Here is a 23,798-nt window from a genome sequence, read left to right as displayed (position 1 = left end):
TGTGCTGCACATCATACCTATTTGATGTTCAGTGTTCAAATAACTAAGAGGAATATAGCCGGGTGAAGTCATGCAAGTTATATCAATATTTTAAACGCCAAGAGAAACAGAGTTTTCACTCTGATTTTGTTGCTTGTACACTTCATGTTGTTCCACGAAATTTTAGTGGCCAGCCGTATGCATTTCCATGTTCTTAAGCGTTTGTGTACAGCCCTTTACCCAATCTCAAAGTTAATTTTGTTTGCTTTCATCAGTCTTGGTGCTGCGATTCTCACTAACGTTGGTGTAGCGGAAAGCAATATGTCGTCCAGCAATGCACCAGATTTATAGACAATCGCTGTCACACATTTGGGCTCCTCGTCGGCGGATTAGCATACTCGCATTTCGGCATCGGTGGAGACGCGGCCACGTGTGTTGGCAAGCAGAGGGTGGAGCAGCGCCGTGATGTGTGTATGAAGGCGCTGGCGCCTGGTCGCGCCGCGGCCCGCGGGCCATAACTCAGCGGGCGCCGCGTCAGCTACACGGACTGGGAGGCGCCGCATCCGTCTTCGTTGCGCAGCGAACCGCAGCCTCAGCGCGGCCGGGGCTGCGGCCGTGTCACGCGTCCCGCGCTGCGCCGCGCCGCCCTCATACCGCGCGTGGCAGCGCCGCCGGGCCGACACCCGCGCCGCTGTGCCACTGTGCGCCGTGGAACGTCAGTTACGCTCGCAGTCGATCCATTGTTGTCGTTTTTACTGCTGTTGTGTTCCGCCCGAAGACAGGTCTGATGTAGCTCTCGGCGCTAGTCTAGTCTCTCCGACCTACACTGAAGTGATGAAAGTCATGGAATACCTCATAATATCGTGTCGGATCTCCTTTTCTCCAGCATAGTCCAGCAACTGGACATGGCATGGACTCCGCAGGTCATTGGAAGTTCCTTACAGAAATATTGAGGCAACGGCCTTGCCGCAGTGATATCACCGAAGTTAAGCGATGGCGGGCATGGCCGGCACTTCGATGGGTGACCGTCCAGGCCGCCATGCGCTGTTGCCATTTTTTCGGGGTGCTTTCAGCCTCGTGATACGATCTGAGGAGCTACTCGACCAAATAGTAGCGGCTCCGGCCAAAGAAAACGACCGGGAGAGCGGTGTGCTGACCACACGCCCCTCCTATCCGCATCCTCACCCGAGGATGACATGGCGGTCGGATGGTCCCTATGGGCCACTTGTGGCCTGAAGACGGAGTGCTACAGAAATATTGAGCCGTGCTGCGTCCATAGCCCTCCCGGCCTGCGAAAGTGTTGCCGGTGCACGAATTTGCGCACGAACTAATCTTTCGATTATGTCCCATAAATGTCCAATGTGGTTCATATCGAGCGATCTAGGTGACCAAATCATTCGCTCAAACTGTCCACAGAATTCTTCAAACCAATCTCGAACAATTGTGGAGCGATGAGATGACACCGTTATTTGGGAATATCAGGTCCATGAACGGCTGCAAATGATTTCGAAGTAGCCGAACATATCAATTACCAGTCAATGATCGGTTCTGGGGACCCATGTAAAAACAGCCCATACTGTTACGGAGACAGCCGGCCGGTGTGGCCGTGCGGTTCTGGGCGCTTCAGTTGGGAACCGCGTGAACGCTACGGTCGCAGGTTCGAATCCTGCCTCGGTCGTGGATGTGTGTGATGTCCTTAGGTTAGTTAGGTTTAAGTAGTTCAAAGTTATAGGGGACTGATGACCACAGTCCCATAGTGCTCAGAGCCATTTGAACTATTTTTGTTACGGAGACACCACCAGCGTACACAGTGCCTTGTTGGCAACTTGGGTCCAATGACTTGGCAGGGTTTAGCTCTGAGCACTATGGGACTTAACATCTGAGGTGATCAGTCCCCTAGAACTTAGAACTACTTAAACCTAACCAATCTAAGGACACCGTAGCGGTCTCGCGGTTCCAGTCTGAAGCGCCTAGAACGGATCGGCCACCTCGGCCGGCTTGGCAGGGTTTAAATGGCTCAAATAGCTCTGAGCGCTATGGTACTTAACATCTGAGGTCAGCAGTACCCTAGAACTTAGAACTACTTAAACCTAACTAACCTAAGAACATCACACACAACCATGCCTGAGGCATGATCGAACCTGCGACCGTAGCGGTCGCGCGGTTCCCGACTGAAGTGCCTAGAACCGCTTGGCCACTGCGGCCGGTGACTTGACAGAGTCTGCGTCACACTCGAACCCTACCATACCAACTGCTATCAGGATTCATCTGACAAAGCCACCGTTTTAAAGTCGTCTAGGGTCCAACCGATATGGTCTCGAGCCCAGGAGAGGCGCTACAGGCGGTGTCGTGCTGCCAGCAAAGGCACTCTCGTCGGTCGTCTGCTGCCATAGCTTATTAACCCCAAATTTAGCCGCAGTGCCCTTAACGGATACCCTTGTCGTACGTCCCACATTGATTTCTATGATTATTCCACGCAGCGTTGCTTGTCTGTTAGCACTGAGAAAGCTACATAAACGCCGCTGCTCTCGGTCGTTACGTGAAGGCCCCCGGCCATTGCGTTAGCTGTGGTGAGAGGCAATACCTTAAATTTAGTATTATCGGCACGTTCTTCACGCTGTGCCTCATGATGATTGGGTGTTGTGTGATGTCCTTAGGTTAGTTAGGTTTAAGTAGTTCAAAGTTCTAGGGGACTGGTGACCATAGCTGTTAAGTCCCATAGTGCTCAGAGCCACTTGAACCATTTTTTTCTTCACGCTGTGGATCTCGGAATATTGAATTTACATGCGATTTACGAAACTGAATTCCCGATACGTCTACCTCCAACTAACATTCGGCGTTCAAAGTCTGTTAATTCCCATCATGCGGCCATAATCACATCGGACGCCTTTTCACAGGAACCACCTGAGTACAAATGACAGCTCTGCCGTGATTTCCCTGAATCGCTCCAGGCAAATGCCGGGATGGTTCCTTTCAAAGGGTACGGCCGATTTCCTTCCGAGTCCTTCCATAATCCGATGAGACCGATGACTTCGCTGTCTGGTCTCCTCCCCGAAGCAACCCAGCCCAACAGCTCTGCCAATGCAGTGCCATTTTATTACTTGTGTTCCAATACTATCGCCATTTGTGTCTGTGCATATCGCTATCCCATGACTTTTGTCAGCTTAATGTGCATCGCTTCCTAGCTGCTTACTATACTGTTGGTTTTTAAAATTGTGCCGGCTGCAGTGGCCGAGCGGTTCTAGGCCCTACAGTCTGGAACCGCGCGACCGTTACGGTCGCAGGTTCGAATCCTGCCTCGGGGACTGATGAACTCGGATGTTAAGTCCCATAGTGCTCAGAGCCATTTTTAAAATTGTAAGACCATGAAGATGGGCTCTAAGCACTGTGGGACTTAACATCTGAGGTCATCAGTCCCCTAGACTTAGAACTACCTAAACCTAACTAATCTAAGGACATCACACACATCCATGCCCGAGGCAGGATTGGAACCTGCGACCGTAGCGGTCGCGCGGTTCCAGACTGAAGCGCCTAGAACCACTCGGCCACACTGGCCGTCAGACCATGAAGATGGTATACAACAAACGTCAAACTCGCAGGAAGCTTACTGCATTTTTGGAATTGCAAATGATTATGATTTGATCTAAATCTCACGGAATAGGTAGGAAAGCACTCTGTAAGCAGAGTGTTCCAGGAGCAACGATGCATATCCAGGTATGTGACAGGAATTATCATTTGAACCTAGAAACTTAATGTGGACATTTACCCCGTTTCAAATGGTATCCGGGATAGAACACATTTAGTGTAGTTTGTTTTCGGGACAGTGGCGCTCACGCATGTGTCTTAAACCACCTAACCTGTGTTCTAGCCCAATCTACGTCATTGCTTTGAACCTCTTTTCTCGGGATGTCTTTCTGCTGCTAAACTAACGCATTGAATGGACAGTTGTGAATGGAAAGCCATGTGTGAAATAATGCGAGGGGATGAGAGCGCATCAGAGAGAATCGTCGCTTAACTGTGTTTGTACACACGCTGGCTAAAATGCCGTACATCTAAATTAATGAAGAATGTGCACATATGGTTTGTGTTTGTGGCTTCTGGTTTGGTACTGTTCCTGCTGCTGCCGAAAAATACCCTTGGCGCATCCGATACGTCGAATTCCTGACGTAGACTTCTAGCAGACTTTTCAGAACACTGACTGAAACAAATATTCTTCCAAGTTCCCATTTTTCTTCGGAACGTAGTTCAACAACCTGTGCGGGAACACAAAATCGTTGTTGAAACAGAGCAGCACACGACGACTTCCTGCACGTATCAGAGTCCCTCGAACACGTTCCCATTAATACAATTAACTGATGAAACTACGTTTACAGAAAAAGGGACAACAAAACACGTAATAACCATCGATGGACGCATGAAAATCCCCAAGCTACAATATAAACCAATTTCCAAGTTCGTTTTTCGATCACAACTTGGTGCGGCATGACCGGTCCAGTCATTTTAGATGAGCGAATGACGGAACAGAATGATTTGCCTTTTATGTTTGTTGGACACTTTGAGAACATTCCTTTGGCCTCGCAGACTACTACAATGTAGGTTACTTTCAGCATGACGGAGTCCCTCCACATTTTACCAGACGTTTGAGGGAACATCTGGACGGTACTTAACTAATTACTGGATTGGTCATGTTAGTACAGTTAACTGGCCACCCAGATCGCCAGACATTACGCCATTAAATTATTTTTTATAGGGGTGGATGAAGTCTGAGGTGTACAAACGAAAGATGAATACCCGAAATGAACTGCTTGGTCGCACCATGGACACTGTTGCCCTCATTAGGGAACGCCCGTAGCCACTCGGAAAAGCAACACAGTAGGTTCTCCCAACACAGTATGTTCTCCCAAGAGTGGATAAGTACACTGAAGTTACGGTGAGGTATCTGAACATTTGTTGTAAATTGTACAACAGTTCTAATGTCACGTGCACAACAATGCTTAAAGGTGAATGTTTTAAAAATACGTAGTTTCATTTCATACGTTGCAAAACGTATATTATAAAGTACATGAGTAAACCTGACAATGGGTTGAATAATACAGGAAATAAATAATAATGTACATTAAATGTGTTCTACATTGGAAACCATTCGCAATAGTGCACATGACCGTATGAAATATTTTTGTTTCAAATGACCATTTCTGTCATGTGTCTCTATGCTGACCTTCCTTCCTGAGGCAACCCGTATAAGGAAAGATTAAACAGCAGCCTTCTCATTCAGAAATCGCATTGTAATGTTTGTTATTTGTAAGAAGATCGTATTATACATTTTGTAAGATGGAGAAACGTCGTATTCTACTTATTGTAAGATTGAGAAACGTCTACCACGACAGATCAGAATCCAACAGCGGCAGTATTATAGCTTATCGAGGCTACTTCCGCGATATACACGGAAGTGCCAAAGAAACTCGTATAGGAATGCGTATTCAAGTACAGAGATATGTAAACAGGTAGAATGTGGCGCTGCAGTCGGCAACGCCTATATAAGACAACAAGTGTCTGGCGCAGTTGTCAGATCAGTTACTGCTGCTACAATGCAAGGTTGCCAAAATTTAAGTGAGATTGAACGTCGTGTTATAGTCGGCGCGGGAGTGATAGGGCACAGCATCTCCGAGGTAGCGATGAAGTGGGGATTTTCCCGTATGATCATTTCACGAGTATACCGTAAATATCAGGAATCCGGTAAAATATCAAATCTCCGAAGATACTGAAAAAAAACGGACTAAGGACAACTGAAGAGAATCGTTCAACGTGACAGAACTGCTACCCTTCCGCAATATGCGGCAGATTTCAATGTTAAGCCATCAACAAGTGTCAGCGTGCAAACCATTCAAAGAAACATCATCGATATGGGCTGTCGGAGCCGAAGGCCCACTCTTGTACCCTTGATGACTGCACGACACAAAGCTTTACGCCTCGCCTGGGCCCGTCAACACCGACACTGGACTGTTGATGACTGGAAACATGTAGCCTAGTCGGATGAGTCTCGTTTCAAATTGTGTCGAGCGGCTGGACGTGTACGGATATGGACATCACCTCACGAATCCGTGGACCCCGCATGTTGGCAAGGGACTGTTCAAGCTGGTGGAGGCTGTGTAATGGTGTAATGGAGTGATATGGTACCCCTGATACGTCTGGATACGACTCTGACAGGTAACAGGTACATAAGCATCCTGTCTGATCACCTGCATCCATTCATGTCACTTGTGAATTCCGACGGACTTGGACAATTCCAGCAGGACAATGCGATACCCCACACGTCCAGAATTGCTACAGAGTGGCTCCAGGAACAGGCTTCTGAGTTTAAACACTTCCAAGGACCACCAAAGTGTCTAGAAATGAACATTATTGAGCATATCTGGGATGCCTTGCTACGTGCTGTTCAAAAGAGATCTCCACCCCTTGTACTCTTACGGTATGTGGACAGCCCTGCACGACTCATTGCGTCAATTTTCTCAAGCACTACTTCAGACATTAGTCGAGTCCATCCCAAGTCGTCGTGTAGCGGCACTTCTGCGGGGACCCTACGGGAATTAGACAGGTGTACCAGTTTCTTTGGCTCTGCAGTGTAGCTTCTCAAGCTGATCGGTATTACATGTCTGTCATGCGAATGTGGAATCGATGGGTTCAGCAGGGCCATACTCAGTGCCATGCTGGATTTCAGCTGCACCGTGCGGGTGGTGCCCGACAGGACAGGTATATTGTTCGTTGGGCCTAACAGGTTCGTACAGCCACGTAACGTACCTTTAGTCAGAAAATGGGCTAGTTTGTAGCGAGGCAAATAATCGCACGAACAGTACGGAATCTGTCACACATTGATCATTGTCACGGCTTCTGATGACATGGCAGTAGAGAGAGAGTCACGCCGCAGTCAGGTACCTCGTCATCCTTTCTGACGACTCTCGGTTCTGCGTATAGCATCGCAATTGACGTTTGATGTATGAAGGCTCCGAGGAGAAGGGGCGTTGTTGTCATATCACCTGGCGTGATAGCATGGGTTCCAGAGCTACCATGTACCCAGATTAAGGCTAGATTGCCCGATTTTTCTACTGAAAATCCGACTTCCGATTAAACCTATCACGGATAAATAAAAATTTCGATTACTCCAAAACAGATATTATTTCACATAATATAGTCTGTTCATTATGATAACGCTTAAATTAATAAATAGTCTTGTAGACGTAACTGAAAGTAAAAATTCAGCTATTGGTCCACAGAAAACGACATTGTTCTACGAACACCCAACAGAATCACATTTAGTATCGAAAGAATAACATTTAGTAACGAGTTAAAAGTCGATCAAGACATCTGGTTGTTGTTACTGTGCATTTTACAGTTCCTGAAATATTTTCACAAATTTCCAGGAAAACTAATGAAGTGATAGTGTCAAAAAAAAAAAGTGGGAAAATCTGAAACAGAAAACCAAGTTTAATAATGAACAGTGCAAGGATTACTAACTGTTTAACAATCCTAAAGATGATTTTAATGCTCACTACTATGTGTGCCTCTCATATGTCAGTGTGTCAAACGGAGGCGAAAATGAAGTTAAAAACGTGACACCACACAGAAGGAGATGACTCTACTAAGGACATTGAAAAGCGAACAATTTAAGGTTAAAATGCAGTGTTCTGCTTCAATTAAAACTCGTTTATGTTGAATCTTTCTGGTATACTGAAAATGGGTGCATGCCCAGGATTCGAACCTGCCTTTCAAAGGCAAGTGACGTAATGACTAAGCTGTTCAAGCACGAGTCACTACACGCCTCACAGCTTTATTTCGGGCAATACCTCATCTCCATTTCCCAAACTTCACAGAAATTCTGCAGCATACCTTACGGTCAACCACATACTTTCAGTCTCTCAGGAAGTTTCAAATCAGCGCGAGCTCTGCGCAGAGTGCAAATTCGTTCCTGTTTATGGTGTGTCACCGGTACTGTTCTGATAGTATTAGAACTGCAAATAGTAATCTAGTAACTGTAGAATACATATATGCATGTGTGTGTTAATTCTAGCTTTAGAGATAATATTTTGAAACAGATCCCGATTTCGTTGAGTTTTGAAATATCAGGTTCGTAAAGAGACGACTTTATTTGGGAAAAATTCCTCGAAAACCTACAACGGTGGCTGCGCGTATACAATATGATCACCTCAGGTTTGCATTGCATGTAATTTGAACAGCAGTCGTAACTTTTCTCACATGTTAAGCCGACCGCTTTGCTTTATCTTAGGTCTCCGTGACGTTGTATTTCAACGTGATAACGGAAGACAGCCTGCTGCCCGAGCTGTCTCGATTTCCCTCGATACAGAGACTGTCCGGCTGCTGTCCTGACCAGCACGATCCCCAGATCTGTTTCCCATTAAAAACATGTGGTCAGGGGTTGGCGAGAGACTAAAACACAGCGTGTCACCAGCTATTATGATGGATGAACTCTGCCATGGAACTGAAGCAGCATGGAATTACGTACCAATACCTTTCATCCAAGCTCACTTCTGGTCAATGCCCAGCTGTGTGCTAGCCGTTGTTGCAGCCACAGGAGCTCTGTGTACTACATTTCCCGCTCTATATACATACAAATCACCTACAGATATAATCATGTATTCTTCCTACTATAGTGTACACACTGATTAAGTAAAAATTCGGTATTTACTATCCTTCGTGGTCTTGTACACTTAATGGCTAGAAGTGTATAATTAAGTTTCATGGCACAACAGTAGTCGTTGATCAGAAGAGACAAAGGAACACCATACATGTGTAGCAACTCCTCAGTTTACTTTGTATGCACGTAGACAAACACACTTACCTTTACACATACAAGTACACTAAGGCTTCGTATTTTTCTCTATGTCATCTTGACCAGAATTAAAGTAAAGGGCAGTCGTCTTCAATTAAAGTCTCTCAATACGTGGTAGAGCACGAGGGCTCAAGCTGTTTCTACTGCACGACACAGCGGAGCACAACTTGATAGTATACCAGGTTAAGTTTATACTACATAACCAGGAAAGCTATAGGACAAATTAAGGGTCTTGTAATGGAAGTCAAGTATGCTTTTACCAAAATCTTTATTTACTCTTTAAGTTGAACAAGATGAGACACAAGTTATTTGCCCTTAACAAAAGTTCAATGTTAACTGACGCAGAAGTTAATAACAAGCCATCTGCCTTTCGCAGACTCTTGTTTCATTTTAAATGTCTCAAATATTATACAAGAGTTAGCAGTAAAATAAAACCAGTTCAGTCTTTAATCAGATTAGCAATATGGGTGTGTCTAGCATTATTGGAGGAACACTATGGAAGGAAGACTGTCTGGAGGCTATAGTTCCCAGATACCCTGATGGCCCAGAAATGTCTCAAAATTTTCGAAAAAAAGAGAAGAAACGCAGAAAACATCCCCCTCTCTGCTACACGAAGCACTTTTAACCTTTAAGAAGTTGGTACTGGACTGAAACCGAGTTATTTTCGATTGGTCGGTTCGTCCGTGCCCTTAGCTAGCCAAACCGACGCAAACTCACTGGTTGAATTAGATTTTTGGAGAGAAAACAGAGATGCCATTCTAGCGCTTCTACTGACGGCAACACATCCGGCTGTAACAAGCGCACACGGGGGCGTCAAATCATTACACCCACTTAACTCTAGAGAGTAACAAGGCCGAAGCGACGTCACATTGGCGCCGCTTGCCGACACACTAAAGGCGATGGTATGCGGCGTCCAGACCGACGCCAAGTCTTGGCTTCCGACAGTGGGCGGTGTTGGACCCAATGAGATTTACTGATGGCTCTCTGTCGTTACTACATACCGCACACTGACCAGCAGACCACCAATGTTCAAAGGAAAAAAAAATGCTTCCACTGAAGTGAATACATATTGCATAGCGACATGTGACAGTATTGTCACATACACTGAGGTGACAGAAATCGTGACATACTTCCTAATGTCGTGTCGGACCTGCCTTTGCTCGGCGTAGTGCAGCGACTCGACGTGGCATGTCCTCAACAAATCGCTGGAACTCCCCTGCGAAATACTGAGCCAAGTCGCATCTACAGCCGTCCGTAACAGCGAAAGTCTTGCTGGTGAAGGAATCTGTGCACGAACTGACCTCTCTATTATATCCTATAAATGAGTGGCTCAAAATGCTCTCGAAGTAGCCGAACGTAGCCATTTCCAGTCAATGAACGGTTCAATGTAAACACAACCCATTGCATTATCAAGCCACCTCCAGCCTGCAAAGTGCCTTGTCGACAGTGGGTTCACGGCTTCGTGGGGTCTGTGCCACACTCGAACCCTACCATCAGCCATTGCATTATCAAGCCACCTCCAGCCTGCAAAGTGCCTTGTCGACAGTGGGTTCACGGCTTCGTGGGGTCTGTGCCACACTCGAACCCTACCATCAGCTCTTGCCATCGGGTTTCGTATGACCAGACCGTGGTTTTCAAGTCGTCTAAAGTCTAACCAATATTGTCGTGAGTCGAGGAGAGGCGATGTCATGCTGTTAGCAAATGCACTCGCGTCGATCATCTGCTGCCGAAGCCCATTAACACCAGACTTCGCCGCACTCTCCTTAGTGGATATGGTCGTCGTACGTCCCACATTGATTTATGGTGCTATTTCATGCAGTGTTGGCTGTCTGTTAGCACTGACAACACTAAGCAAACGCCGCTGCTATCGGTCGTTAAGTGAAAGGTGTCGGTCACTGCATCGTTCGTGGTAGTAATTCCACAAGTTTTGTATTCTTGGCTCACTCTTGAAATTTTGGATCTCAGAATATTGAATTATCTAACGATTCTCGAAGTGCGCCTACCTCCAACTGTCATTCCGCAATCAAAGTCTGTGAATTCCCGTCCGACACCTCCGCCAATGGGCTGCCCTTTTTACATTGTGTATGCGATACTACCGCCATGTGTATATGGACACATCGCTTGCACATAACATCTGTCACCTCAGTGTAATTAAAAATGGTTCCTGCCCCCTGTTCTGACCAAGGTTTTAAAGTAGTTTCCTTGGCTCTAAATCAAATGCCAGAACTGGCAACCTCCTCCTAAATCTACCCTCTGATCTACAATCAGATCGTCCAGTATTTAGTTGTATAGACCCTGAGTCGATAACAGCCCAAAATGCGAAGAGACCAATGTGCCTTTTGGAGGAATAATTGAAAAGCATATAAAAACAACTCCAGCCTTGATCCCCCTCCACAACTCGCCCCCCCCCCTCCCCACACACAAAAGTCCACCCATTACCTCTGAAGTTATTCCTTGATGCGTCCGGATTGTTTCTTTAACGTGTACCTTCCTTTAGTCAGCTTGTGCCATAAATTTCAGTAGTTTTGTTATCTGTCCACCAAATCTCCGGCATTTTCTTGTAACACTATATTTCAAAAGTTTCTGTTTTCTTCTTGTACGTACTGCATATCACCCCTGTTTTGTTTCCTTATACGTCTACATCCACATAAATACTTTCAAAAAGTTCTCCCACATTTCTCTTCTTTAGCAAACTTTCGTTGCTACTACTAGTATACATTCTATATCTTCTTTACTTGACCTATCGTCAGTTATTTTGCTGCCGTAGTAACAAAATTCGTCCACTATTTTTAATGTCGTGTTTCCCAGTTTAATTCCCTCAGTCTAGCCTGATGTAGTTTCTCCACGCTGAGTTAAACTTGTTTAACTTGAAAGGGTACAGTACCGCCCGACATTGAAAATAGGTACAACATTCTTCGTTATTCTTGTCAGAACAACATACTTTTTGTAGTAATTACTCAATTTCACTTAATACACCGAAGCCGGATACCAGTGTAGGAAAGAATGACAATTTATTTATTTAATTGATCACATGTGCACTCCCACAAAACAAATCCCTACATCCAATTTGGTGAGATCTGCGAAATGAATGAATGTATGGTCGTTTGCTAACCGCACATAGTGAATGTGCAATATATGGTCATCTTTGAGACGGTCCTTTGGTCGCCTTTGGTGGAACCAAAGAGATGAAATTTACTCGAGCTTTGAGTGCCTGAAATGTGGCTGACCAATGGGTAGCATGGTCTTCCCCCACCTCGACGGAGGTGTGAGATGACCTGAAGAACGGCCATGTTTCAGCACTCTGCCGCTGCATCTTGTGTTGGTAAGACCTGTCTTAGGTGTGCTCCGTAAAGACGAAACAGTGGAGAGAAAGGTATGCATGTGGAATACTTAAGAGTAGTTTGGAATAATAATTCCTCTATTTCAGGAACTTTTGTGGGGAGAATTAAATGTCAGGCAGATAATATTAAGGGGATCGTAGTAATCTTCGGAAGTGACCAACGGTCACAATGAAACCACGTGTAGCAATAAGCTGAAATACATCCGAGTGCTAAAGTTAAGCTGAATTACTGGCGTGTGTACTATAAGTTGGAAATACTTCAGAAATGGCGTGTGCAGGACTTGAAATAGAGACGAGTACTTCCACGTGGTGAGTACTGTGTGAGTCTCAATCTGTGTATGAGACAAAGGATAAAGAGAAGTACTCGTCCATGGTATCAGTCGAGGACTTGCGTGTGTGACGAATATGTTCTTAATATTACTCTGCGTGTTATGTTTCCATGTGACGCTGGATTCAAACTCTAATACTCTGAGAGAGAAGCAAGGTGAGTCAGCCGTCTATCCAGCAACGCCACTTGGCTTGCATTGCACAGGAAGACGTTGATATATCCTCCAGAGTTCGTAGTAGGAAAGAAAAGTTACGAAGTGGGGCAGTGTCGTGTGAAACTGGGATGAATATTAATTGAAGTGGGAAAGCTGAAAGTGATGTGATTATAACGTTGTGACTATTCTTGGTGTTGTATTGTATGTTGCCAGTGTGATGTATTTCATGTAATATAAGTATGTGTGGTTTGCAAGATAGGCTCAGAGGCAGTTGGTTATGCATGTTCCTTTTTGTACCACTCGGTCTGGAGGAAATTTTCGTGATGATGGGTGTGAGAGTCGAAGTGTGAGATATAGCAAAAGATCCACCATCCTGTCCAGAAAGTGCACTGTAGTGTTAGATAATTACGAGACCATAAGATAGAGAATCACCTATGTAAAGCCATGCCCACTGGGCGGAGTTTCTCATGTGTAATTGTTGTAGAAAATGTAATGGTATGTTTAGGTTATAGAATTTATCGGAATAAAAAAGATAGTGAAAAGAAAAAGATTGGTGGCCTTTTTCTTCGAACAGTATGTTGTCATGATATCTAGAATTTATAATGTGTGCGCCATTCATATTCAGTGCGATGGCCACGTGTTGATCAAAGTCGTTGGATAAGAAAGAAAATGTGGTACTGCCAGTGCGTAGTGAACAGTCAGAGTTGTGTAAATTACTAATAGTTAGGTATGCGTTATCCGTTTCCGTTGCGCAATATTCAAACAGGATAATAATTTGTAACTTGTGAGTACTAGAGCTCATGTTACTTAATAAATAAGAATGAATCCACTCGCTTGGCAGACCACTCATCTTGCAGGCCTGACTGCTTGATGCCACAGTATGAGCAAGGCATGTGGGTGCCTCTCAAACTCTTGTTGATTTTTGTATCATAACCTCCCTTCAATACATTACCCACTCAGTTTAAGCAGTCTTATAAGTCTTTGTACAACGTCATCAGAAAAGCTTAAAGTTTTTGTTTGCGTTCGCTGAACTTTAATTAATTTCTGAAATATCACATCGATTTTATTTATTGCTTGCCCTGCATACAAATTGTTAACAATAGAAATGGGAGCCGTCCAATCTGTGCTGACATTGTCGAACAAAAGAAAATATAACTGCTCTTAAATGTCGAATCTTTTTTTTTGAGATGCAAGTAAATAGGTATATTTTGTTCGTAGATCTACGAAAGGTGTTTGAAACTCTACCATACTCTCAACAGCTAACGAAGATTCGGTTATACGGACAATATTCACGAATATGTGACTGGCTTGAAGAATTTTTTGCTCATAGAACGTAACATGCTACGCTGGATAGCGAATACTCAGCAGGGACGAAATTAATCACGGGAATCGCAAAAGATGCTTAATGGTAATGCTATACACATAAATCGTTCGTAATACAGGGTGCGTAGCTCTGTTGGCTAATAGGCTATTGGTGCTTTCAACAAGTATTATCGTTGTATGATACTAAAGTACTTCCACTTGGTGTAATGAACGGAAGCTCACGTTAAATGTCGAGAAACTGACGATAATGCCACATAAAACGGAAAAAGCTAGACCATATCCAACAGTTACGTTGGTGGTAAGATTCTGGAGAATGCTACATGGTTTAAATGTCTCACGGTAAAGGAAAAATGCTCGTTTTCCCTTCATCCAGCGAGTTACTGCCGTCTTCCCTAAGTAATGTTACGACGTCTCTCCGTCTTTAGATCTGTACTTTGTACTTGCTTCGCAACAGGTTATTTTGCGTCCATTCTGTTGGTATATTGACATATTGGGATACTGACAGACATTTTCGCCTCATTCCACACATGACTGGAATAGGATAGAAAATAGCTAAAATTACATCTACATCTACATACATACTCCGGAAGCCAAAATACGGTGCGTGGCGGAGGGTATCCTGTAACATTACTAGCCGTTTCCTTTCCTGTTCCACTCGCAGAAAGCGCGATGGAAAAATGACTGTCTATCTTCTACAGCGTAAACCCTAGCAGTCCACCTCTGAATCACTTCGATGTCTTCCTTCAATGTGACCTTTTTCGGATTCCAAACACTCGAGGAGTACTCAAGAATCGGTCGCATCAGCGTCGTATATATGGGATCCTTTAGCAATGAACCACACTTTCCTAAAATTCTCCCAACGAACCGAAGTCTAACATTCGCCTTCCGTATTACAGTCCTCAAATGCTCGTTTCATTTCGTATCGCTTTGTAGCATTACTCCCAGATATTTTAAACGACACGACTGTGTCAAGAAGGACACTGCCGGCCGGGGTGGCCAATCGGTTCTAGGCGCTACAGTCTGGAACCGCGTGACCGCTACGGTCGCAGATTCGAATCCTGCCTCGGACATGGATGTGTGTGATATCCTTAGGTTAGTTCGGTTTAAGTAGTTCTAAGTTCTAGTGGACTGATGACCTCAGAAATTAATGCCCATCGTGCTCAGAGCCATTTGAACCAAGAAGAAAACTAGTAATTCTGTATCAGAACGTTACGGGTCTGTTCGATGAAAGATCTGGACACTATTAGAGTCCAACTTCCACCGTCCGAGGTCTGATATGCACCATGCTCCTCAGCTGTAGGATTAAGACGTTTGTTGACATCCAAGTGCACCGTCGTTAAGATTTTCTTCCTCTACAAATTTACGGAAGGGAAACCCGTTCTCCTGGTTCGGTGCATACTTATTTTGCAACGTTCACGTTTAAGTTTCAATCGTCTCACGTGCACATATAAACCTACGTAGGATGATTAGTTTTGAATACCAATAAGTGACTAGGAGGTGACTACACACATAGACAAGCCAAAACATTATGGCCACTGCCATCTGTGAGACTGAACACGCCCTTTATGACGTTACGCGGTGAGAGAAGAGTACAAGGGGAACTGAGTCGAATGGGCAATCATTTTAGCAACGATACGGGCCGCAAATGGGAAAAACCAATGACACGAGTGACTCTGAGGAGAGGAGATCGTTATGGCCTGTCGCCTGTGAACGAACATCTCGGACACGGTGAAGCTGATCGGCTATTTGCGTACTACAGTCGTAAGCATCTGTGGAAAGTAGGTGAAAACCATAACCACATTTTCCGTCCACATTAAACGTCTTTGCTTGGACTTATTCCATTTATTTATTACAGAAAAATGCACAAATAATCTTCCAAAGAGATGAAGGGTACGGAAAGAAACCTACTAGAAAATAAATTTTGCAGCGGCTTTAGTGTCCATTTAAGTTTCCATGTCTGATAACCCTCAAAACGACAGCTCGTTGAACCTAAACAACGCCGGCTTTCCATTCCGTGTTTTTTGCAATACTTCGCAGCAACATATGATTAAACGTGCAATTTATTTCGACTACATATATTTAACTCTAGAACCCTATAAGAGGGAATATGTTATACTGCAATAGACCAATATCGTAAATTTTACTACTCCAAATTTTATTCAAGGGGAGCCCTAATCTTTCGGTCATGCACTAGTTAATTACAATTATTAGATTTCCAATGGTATGTTATATACAAGATAACTAAAAAATTCCCTGTGTTCTATCCTATAATAACGTTTAATGCTAAGTATGTTGTTTGAAAAGAAGTCACAATTATTCATGTTATGCGTGTTGCAAATTATTGTAACTGCAGGAGTATTTTACGTCCAAAATGAATAAGAGTGTTTCTGATTTAGCCAGTAATACAATCTGTGCAAGACCTACGCTCTTGAGCAGTGGCTACAAAATGTCGGAGGGCGAATTGAGCGTACTTTTCTCCCTTGAGGTCGTCGTTGTCTTCACTAAATTCTCCAGTGCCTGTGTCTTTATCAGCTTCATCAAGAAAATCGCTGAGTGTATTAGTGTCACAATCAAATTATAACCACCCACGTTGTGCTAATCTCAGTAGCCAAAGACGAGATTAGCACTGAAGAGGGCCAATGTGATATAAGCTAAGCGCTTCTGACAGTGACTGCTTGATATTTCAAGCAAGATAACACGTTAACATAAATTCTAAGTGATAAAACAAATACTCTGACTATTGCAAAACCGGCACACAACTACTAAACATTTCTAATATTTACGAGAAGGACAACAGTGTCAGCAAACAGCTGGAGTCAGGCAAAAAGTAATTCAGCCATTGATAATAACACTGTTTGCCACGAAGGAACTCAACAGCACATGTCGCTCATGTGTCCAGTTTGGCAGGGACCGCAAAGATGTACCAATAGCAGTCGTAAATTTTACGGAGGTTTAGTACCAAATTTTGTACACTTTTTACATCAGCCACAATGGGTTATCTATAAGACACTGTGACTTCCATATTTAAAAATCGTAGGAAACAAACTAATTGTTTTTCGAGGTACTATCTTAAGATAAAAATACATGCCAAATGTTGCATACGGACTGGAAGTTTTCCATTTCAACTTAGAGATTCGATAGATTTTTGTAGTGGCTTTTTGCAATAAATGAATTCCCTAAGTCGCTGTTTGGAACGACGTTCTGCACGCGTAGGAAATCGGCTTCATCAGCAGTAAAGGAGCACATCGCCGCGTTCTCCTCAGGTTTCATTAAATCCCCAGCCTCCAGGATTCATTTTTCTAAAATTGCTTTTCTTATATAAATATACTTCCAGAGAAGGAAATGCGCTCCATTACATCTCGTCAGCACTCGTCCAAAATAAACGTCTCAGATAACGAAATTACAGGCCTCATTTACGTAATATGTATGAAGCTCTTGTCAGTCAAAAACAAACTGAATTCCTGAGCAAGCGGAGACGCGTTCTCTTTTTCCTCCCTATCTCCAGACGTTGCGAAATTTTATAATCAGTCGTAGAAAGAGCGTGACAGGCAAACCACCCCTTCCCCTCGCCTCCCCCTTTATTATGGGACATTCTTTTTGCAGCACGGAGGCAGACGAGTCGGATGAAGATGGGAAGGGACCGAGATTAAATTTTCGGGACATAATTCCACAGGAAGAGGAAGACGCAAAAGGAGGCGGGACGAGCCGGCGGTTCCGTTGGGAATTCCTTCCCGCGCGCCGTTTATACAAACTCCGAGGTGGAAGCGAAATCTTAATAATTCCGCCATAAACATTGGAGACGGAGGGTGTAATGAGTATTTGCTTTCGCATTCCCCTCGTGAAGTGCAGTTTCGAAAATTTCTTTTCCAGGATTCTTACAACAGCGCGCGAATGGACGATGGTATTCGGAGGGAGAATAGTGTCCCCAAAATTCAAATTTACGTGGTAAACTTACATTGTAACTTAGCAGTATGTCACACAGGTGCACATCGATATTTATTTAAGAAATTTTAAGATTAGCCATTGTTTTATGTTTCCTTTTCCCCTTTTCTTATCTTGCATTACGTAAAAGACATTTATTTCGCTTCAATATAATTCTGTTCAAAGTATAAACTGATATGTTTCTCTTCATACATATAATTTCATTAATCATGGTCTAGCAAGTCACATATCAATGCGCAGACCTCTATGATGTAAAATATAATGCAAAATACTCCCTTAAGAACCTAAAATATGAAATTTGTTGAGAAATTCTCTGTGTTTTTTGATGATGGCCCCAGCTGCGAAACTACTTAAGGTGAACTAAATTACTAATGCATAAGGTACAGCCGGTTGCTATCTATTCTTTAGTGATGCTTAGTGAAGTATATATTTTGCAACTATGGATAGTAGGGACACACAGGTGATGAATTTAATTAGCTACAAGTTTGAGTCAGTTTTATCTGTTTGGTGTTCACGTCGTTCGAAATATTATAATTTTCTATTATATTTGTGCTTTTATGTCTCCAAGTGTCCAGAGATTAGACTCACATGTAGAGAAATGTTTGCTAGTTATATTTAGGCTCTGTAGTGAGAGAGGTCTACTCCAGAATTACTATGTATAATACTATTACTTTTAACCAAAAATATGCAAGACTAAACATATACTCAATTTAGAAGGACTTTTAGATACTGATACACCTATAACCACATTTTGTTTAGGCTATTGCCATTATTATTATTATTTCGTTATTACTAATAGCAGCAGTAGTGTTATTCATACTATCATTACATACATTCAAATTTTGTCTCAATTAACTTTCAGTTCTATTACTATCACTTTACTACTTATTATCGTATTAAAATTATAATTTCTTTAGTAACTACTATGTAAAGTTATATGCATAAAATCCTGGTCTTACATAATAGAGGGCCGTAAACTGATTGGGTTGTTGTTGTTTGGTTTTTAGTCCGAAAACTGGTTAGATGCAGCTCTCCTACTGTATCCTGCGCCAGCTTCTTCATCTTCAAATAAGCAACCTTCATCATTCTGGATCAGCTTACTGTACACATCTCTTTGTCTCTTGGTCTCCCTCAACGATTTTTGCCCTCCCACCCCTCCACCCCCACGCCCCCCACCCACCCACGCACGCACGCACACACACACACACACACACACACACACACACACACACACTTCCCTCCAGTACTAAATTGGGGATCCCTTGATGTATCAGAGTGTGTCTTATCAACCGGTCTCTTCATCTAGGAAGGTTGTGCCACAAATTTCTTTTCTCCACAACTCTATCCGGTACCTCCTCATTAGTTACGTGTTCTTTCACCTTATCTCCAGCATGTTTCTGTGGTTGAAAGGCTTCTGTTCCCTTCTTGTCTAATCTTTTTGTGAGTCCTTGTTTCGCTTCCATACATGGCCACACTCCATACAACTACATTCAGAAAAGACTTCCTGACACTATAATTTATTTTCAATGTTAAAAAATTTCTATTGCTCAGAAATGCTAGTCTTGCCATTGCGAGGCTACATTTTACATCCTCTCTACTTCGGTCACCATCAGTTACTTTGCTGCCCTAATAGCAAGACTCATCTACTACTTTAAGTGTCTCGTTTCCTAATCTAATTCCCCTAGCATCACCTGATTTAATCCGCCTACATTCCATTATCATTGTTTCGCTTTTATTGATGTTCACCTCATAGCATCCTTTCAAGACCTTGTTCATTCCGATCAACTACTCTTCCAAGTCCTTTACTGCCACTGACAGAATTAAAATGTCATCGGCACACCTCAAAGCTTTTGTTTATATAGATAAAAATAAATAAAATACACTCTTGGTAACCATGTTCCAAACGGAAGATGTTGTTGTTGTTGTTGTTGTGGTCTTCAATTTCTCTTCTTCAGAAACGCTTTCCTTGCCATTGCCAGTCTACATTTTGTATCCTCTATACTTCGACCATCATCAGTTATTTTGCTCCCCAAATAGCAAAACTCTTTTACTACTTTAATTGTCTCATTTCCTAATCTAATTCCCTCAGCATCACCCGACTTATTACTTCTCCATGGATTTTAATACCTACACCGAATTTTTCTTTTGTTTCTTTCACTGCTTGCTCAATATAAAGATTGAATAACAGCGGAGATAGGCAACAACCCTGTCCCACTCCCTTCCCAACCACTGCTTCCCTTTCATGTCCCTCGACTCTTATAACTGCCATCTGGTTTCTGTACAAATTGTAAATAGCCTTTCGCTCCCTGTATTTTACCCCTGCCACCTTCAGAATTTGGAAGAGAGTATTCCACTCAACATTTTCAAACGCTTTCTCTAAGTCTACAAATGCTAGAAACGTAGGTTTGCCTTTCCTTAATCTAGCTTCTAAGATAAGTTGTAGGGTCGGTATTGTCTCACATGTTCCAATATTTCTACGGAATCCAAACTGATCTTCCCCGAGGTCGGCTTCTACTAGTTTTTCCATTCGTCTGTAAGGAATTCGCGTTGGTATTTTGCAGCTGTGGCTTATTAAACTGATTGTTCGGTAATTTTCACGTCTGTCAACACCTGCTTTCTTTGGGATTGGAATTATTATATTCTTCTTGAAGTCTGAGGGTATTTCGCCTATCTCATACATCTTGCTCACCAGATGATAGAGTTTCGTCAGGACTGACTCTCCCAAGGCCGTCAGTAGTTCTAATGGAATGTTGTCTACTCCTGGGGCCTTGTTTCGACTCAGATCTTTCAGTTCCCTGTCAAACTCTTCACGCAGTATCATATCTCCCATTTCATCTTCATCTACATCCCCTTCCATTTCCATAATATTATCCTCAAGAACATCGCCCTTGTATAGACCCTCTATATACTCCTTCCACCTTTCTGCTTTCCCTTCTTTGCTTAGAACTGGGTTTCCATCTGAGCTCTTGATATTCATACAAGTCATTCTCTTTTCTCCAAAGGTCTCTTTAATGTGAGCGCTGATTTTCAGAGAGTTTGACAGTATTTTGAAATGAATTATAATGGAGTCCTTCCCCCCTTCCTTTACGGTAGCAACATTTCTACACGTCGTCAAACGATAGCTTCTTCCGACCTAGGCAGCACTAACTCGTGAATCTAGTTATAGCAACAAGCCACAGCCATGACGATGTTTTACGCTAAGGCGACTTATGAGTTATTGCCGGCAGAGAGAGATCTATGCAACGCCGAGAAAACTTAGCCAGTTTCGAGTGCCCGTGTTGTGCCGTGTAAACGCTCGTGTTTATGCCTTCGCTCCTGTTCCTGTCGTCCTAAATATTACCGGACGCCTCCGGCGGGGCGTGTCGGCGCAAAGTGGCCATTAATAAGGCGGGAGGACGGGCGCTAAGTGGCGGGAGCTCTCCTCTGGCAATATGACAGCGGCCTGCGACGCGTGGCGCTATATTTACTCGTCACGGCGTATTATCGCCGCCGGCGCGAGCGCGCGGGAGCAAGATGAATGACGGGCGCATTTCTCTCGTTTCAGATTCCGACGCCGGAGGCGGGCGACCCGACGCCTGCGCCAGCGAGACACGATGACAGACGAGATGATAATCTCGCTAAAGACGGATCTGGCGGCGGCTGCAGATGAATTGCCCTTCTGGGAGACAAAGGAGGCGCTTCGGTGCGGGGAAATTGATGCCGCCCCCTGCGACTCATAATGGGGCGACTGTGCCGGCGGCGGCTCCGGGAGCCGGGCACGCCTCAAAAAACTTGGCGGGCGGCAGCCGGCACCTGTGGGCGCCCCTGTTGCTCCGGGCTGCTTCCAGTTCGGCGAACAGGACCCTGAGAGTTTCTCAATAAACTGCTTCAGACTCTAAAATAATAACTTCCCCGCTACCCTAAAGATAAAGTACATAATTGACTAACCAGTTCATATAGTGTAACAGGTATATATATATACAGGTGTTATAAAGATTAAAATATAAAACTGAATGAAAATTCCAATAGTTCGTTGTAGCTGTATTTAGTTAAGTCGATTAGACACTCACACAACTGGTTTCCCAGCTCTTCAGTTCCATTTCTGGTGTATATAATGCTCTATTATATAGTCTCGAGAGTTATTACAAAATGCCGCAGAGTTACAGTTGACGTGTCTTGGCATTTTTGTACTAGGTCTACACCTTTGCTTCCACCGTTTTTTCTCGAAGTTCGGGGCTTTACTGTGAAAAACTTACAAAAAATTATTATTCATAGTACTGCCCATCGCTGGCCATTGCTAGTTATAAGAGTCGAGGGGTATGAAAGGGAATCAGTGGTTGGGAAGGGAGTGAGACAGGGTTGTAGCCTATCCCCGGTGCTATTCAATCTGTATATTGAGCAAGCAATAAAGGAAACAAAAGAAAAGTTCGGAGTAGATATTAAAATCCATGGAGAAGAAATAAAAACTTTGAGATTCATCGATGACATTGTAATTCTGTCAGAGACAGCAAAGGACTTGGAAGAGCAGTTTAACGGAATGGACGGTGTCTTGAACGGAGGGTACAAGATGAACACCAACAACAGCAAAACAAGGATAATGGAATGTAGTCGAATTAAGTCGGGTGATGCTGAGGAAATTAGAGTAGGAAATGAGACACTTAAAGTAGTAAAGGAGTTTTGCTATTTGGGGAGCAAAATAACAGATGATGGTCGAAGTAGAGAGGATATAAAATGTAGACTGGCAATGGCAAGGAAAGCGTTTCTGAAGAAGAAAAATTTGTTAACATCGAGTATAGATTTAAATGTCAGGAACTCGTTTCTGAAAGTATTTGTATGGAGTGTAGCCATGTATGGAAGTGAAACGTGGACGATAAATAGTTTAGCCAAGAAGAGAATAGAAGCTTTTGAAATGTGGTGCTACAGAAAAATTCTGAAGATTAGATGGGTAGATCACATAACTAATGAGCAGGTATTGAATAGAATTGGGGAGAAGAGGAGCTTGTGGCTCAACTTGACTAGAAGAAGGGATCAGTTGGTAGGACATGTTCTGAGACATCGAGGGATCACTAATTTAGTATTGGAGGGCAGCGTAGAGGATAAAAATCGTAGAGGGAGATCAAGAGATGAATACACTAAGCAGATTCAGAAGGATGTAGGTTGCAGTAGGTACTGGGAGATGAAGAAGATTGCACAGGATAGAGTAGCATGGAGAGTTGCATCAAACCTGTCTCAGGACTGAAGACCACAACAACAACACATCTTTCGGATCGCGTGGCGGAAGAACTGGGCGTCTTCTGTGGGGATCCATAAATCGATTCAATTTTGCACTTGTTCATATGATCAGAAGTGCTGGCCAGCCAGACTTGGCCACTGGTCGAAAAAGGTGGTAGTCAGAGAGAGCACCGTATGGAGAATACAGCGGAGAGATAGGACTTTTTATTTCAGTGTTTCCATGTATATTTTGACGGGTTTTACGACGTGGGGTCGTGCACTGACCTGCTGTAAATTTACCTTTACGTTTCTGTCGCTGTATTGCGGCCGTTTGTGTTTCAGTGCTGGGCTCGAACGCATCAATTGCTCTCGATAATGATGTCCTGTGACTGTCTTCGTCTGTTTCAGTAGCAACGAAAACTTACCGTCTTCCACCTTCATGTCGGTCCTTGATATGAAAATCACCATTCTTAAGGCGTTGAAAACATTCTCTGCACGTTCTTCTACTAATAGCTCCCTCACCATTGGCCTTACCCAGCATTTTAAGAGTCACAGCCGCAGATTTCTTCATGTTAAAGCAGTAAATTAAATCTTCCTACAAATGGCGAGAAATGGGTACGTAAGTTTACGTACTTAATCGAGATTAACCTTATGATGCAATCACAAATCGACAAATATTTTTATGCCATTATGTTTA

The 23,798-nt window shown here is 43.5% G+C and overlaps 1 protein-coding gene across 1 annotated transcript in view; it reads left to right on the top strand.

Annotated features, from left to right (window-relative positions):
• Nucleotides 1-21,826, top strand: part of LOC124798898 — a 579,112-nt gene extending 557,286 nt beyond the window's left edge. Inside the window, exon 5 of the mRNA XM_047262430.1 lies at nucleotides 21,456-21,826. Coding sequence (XP_047118386.1) covers nucleotides 21,456-21,630 — 175 coding nt within the window. The 3' untranslated portion in view covers nucleotides 21,631-21,826. The remainder of the gene's footprint in view (nucleotides 1-21,455) is intronic.
• The last annotated feature ends 1,972 nt before the right edge of the window (nucleotides 21,827-23,798 follow it).

This window comes from Schistocerca piceifrons, chromosome 5, assembly GCF_021461385.2.
Source record: "Schistocerca piceifrons isolate TAMUIC-IGC-003096 chromosome 5, iqSchPice1.1, whole genome shotgun sequence".
In the NCBI taxonomy this organism is placed as follows: Eukaryota; Metazoa; Arthropoda; class Insecta; order Orthoptera; family Acrididae; genus Schistocerca; species Schistocerca piceifrons.
This window is presented reverse-complemented; position numbering and strand designations above follow the sequence as displayed.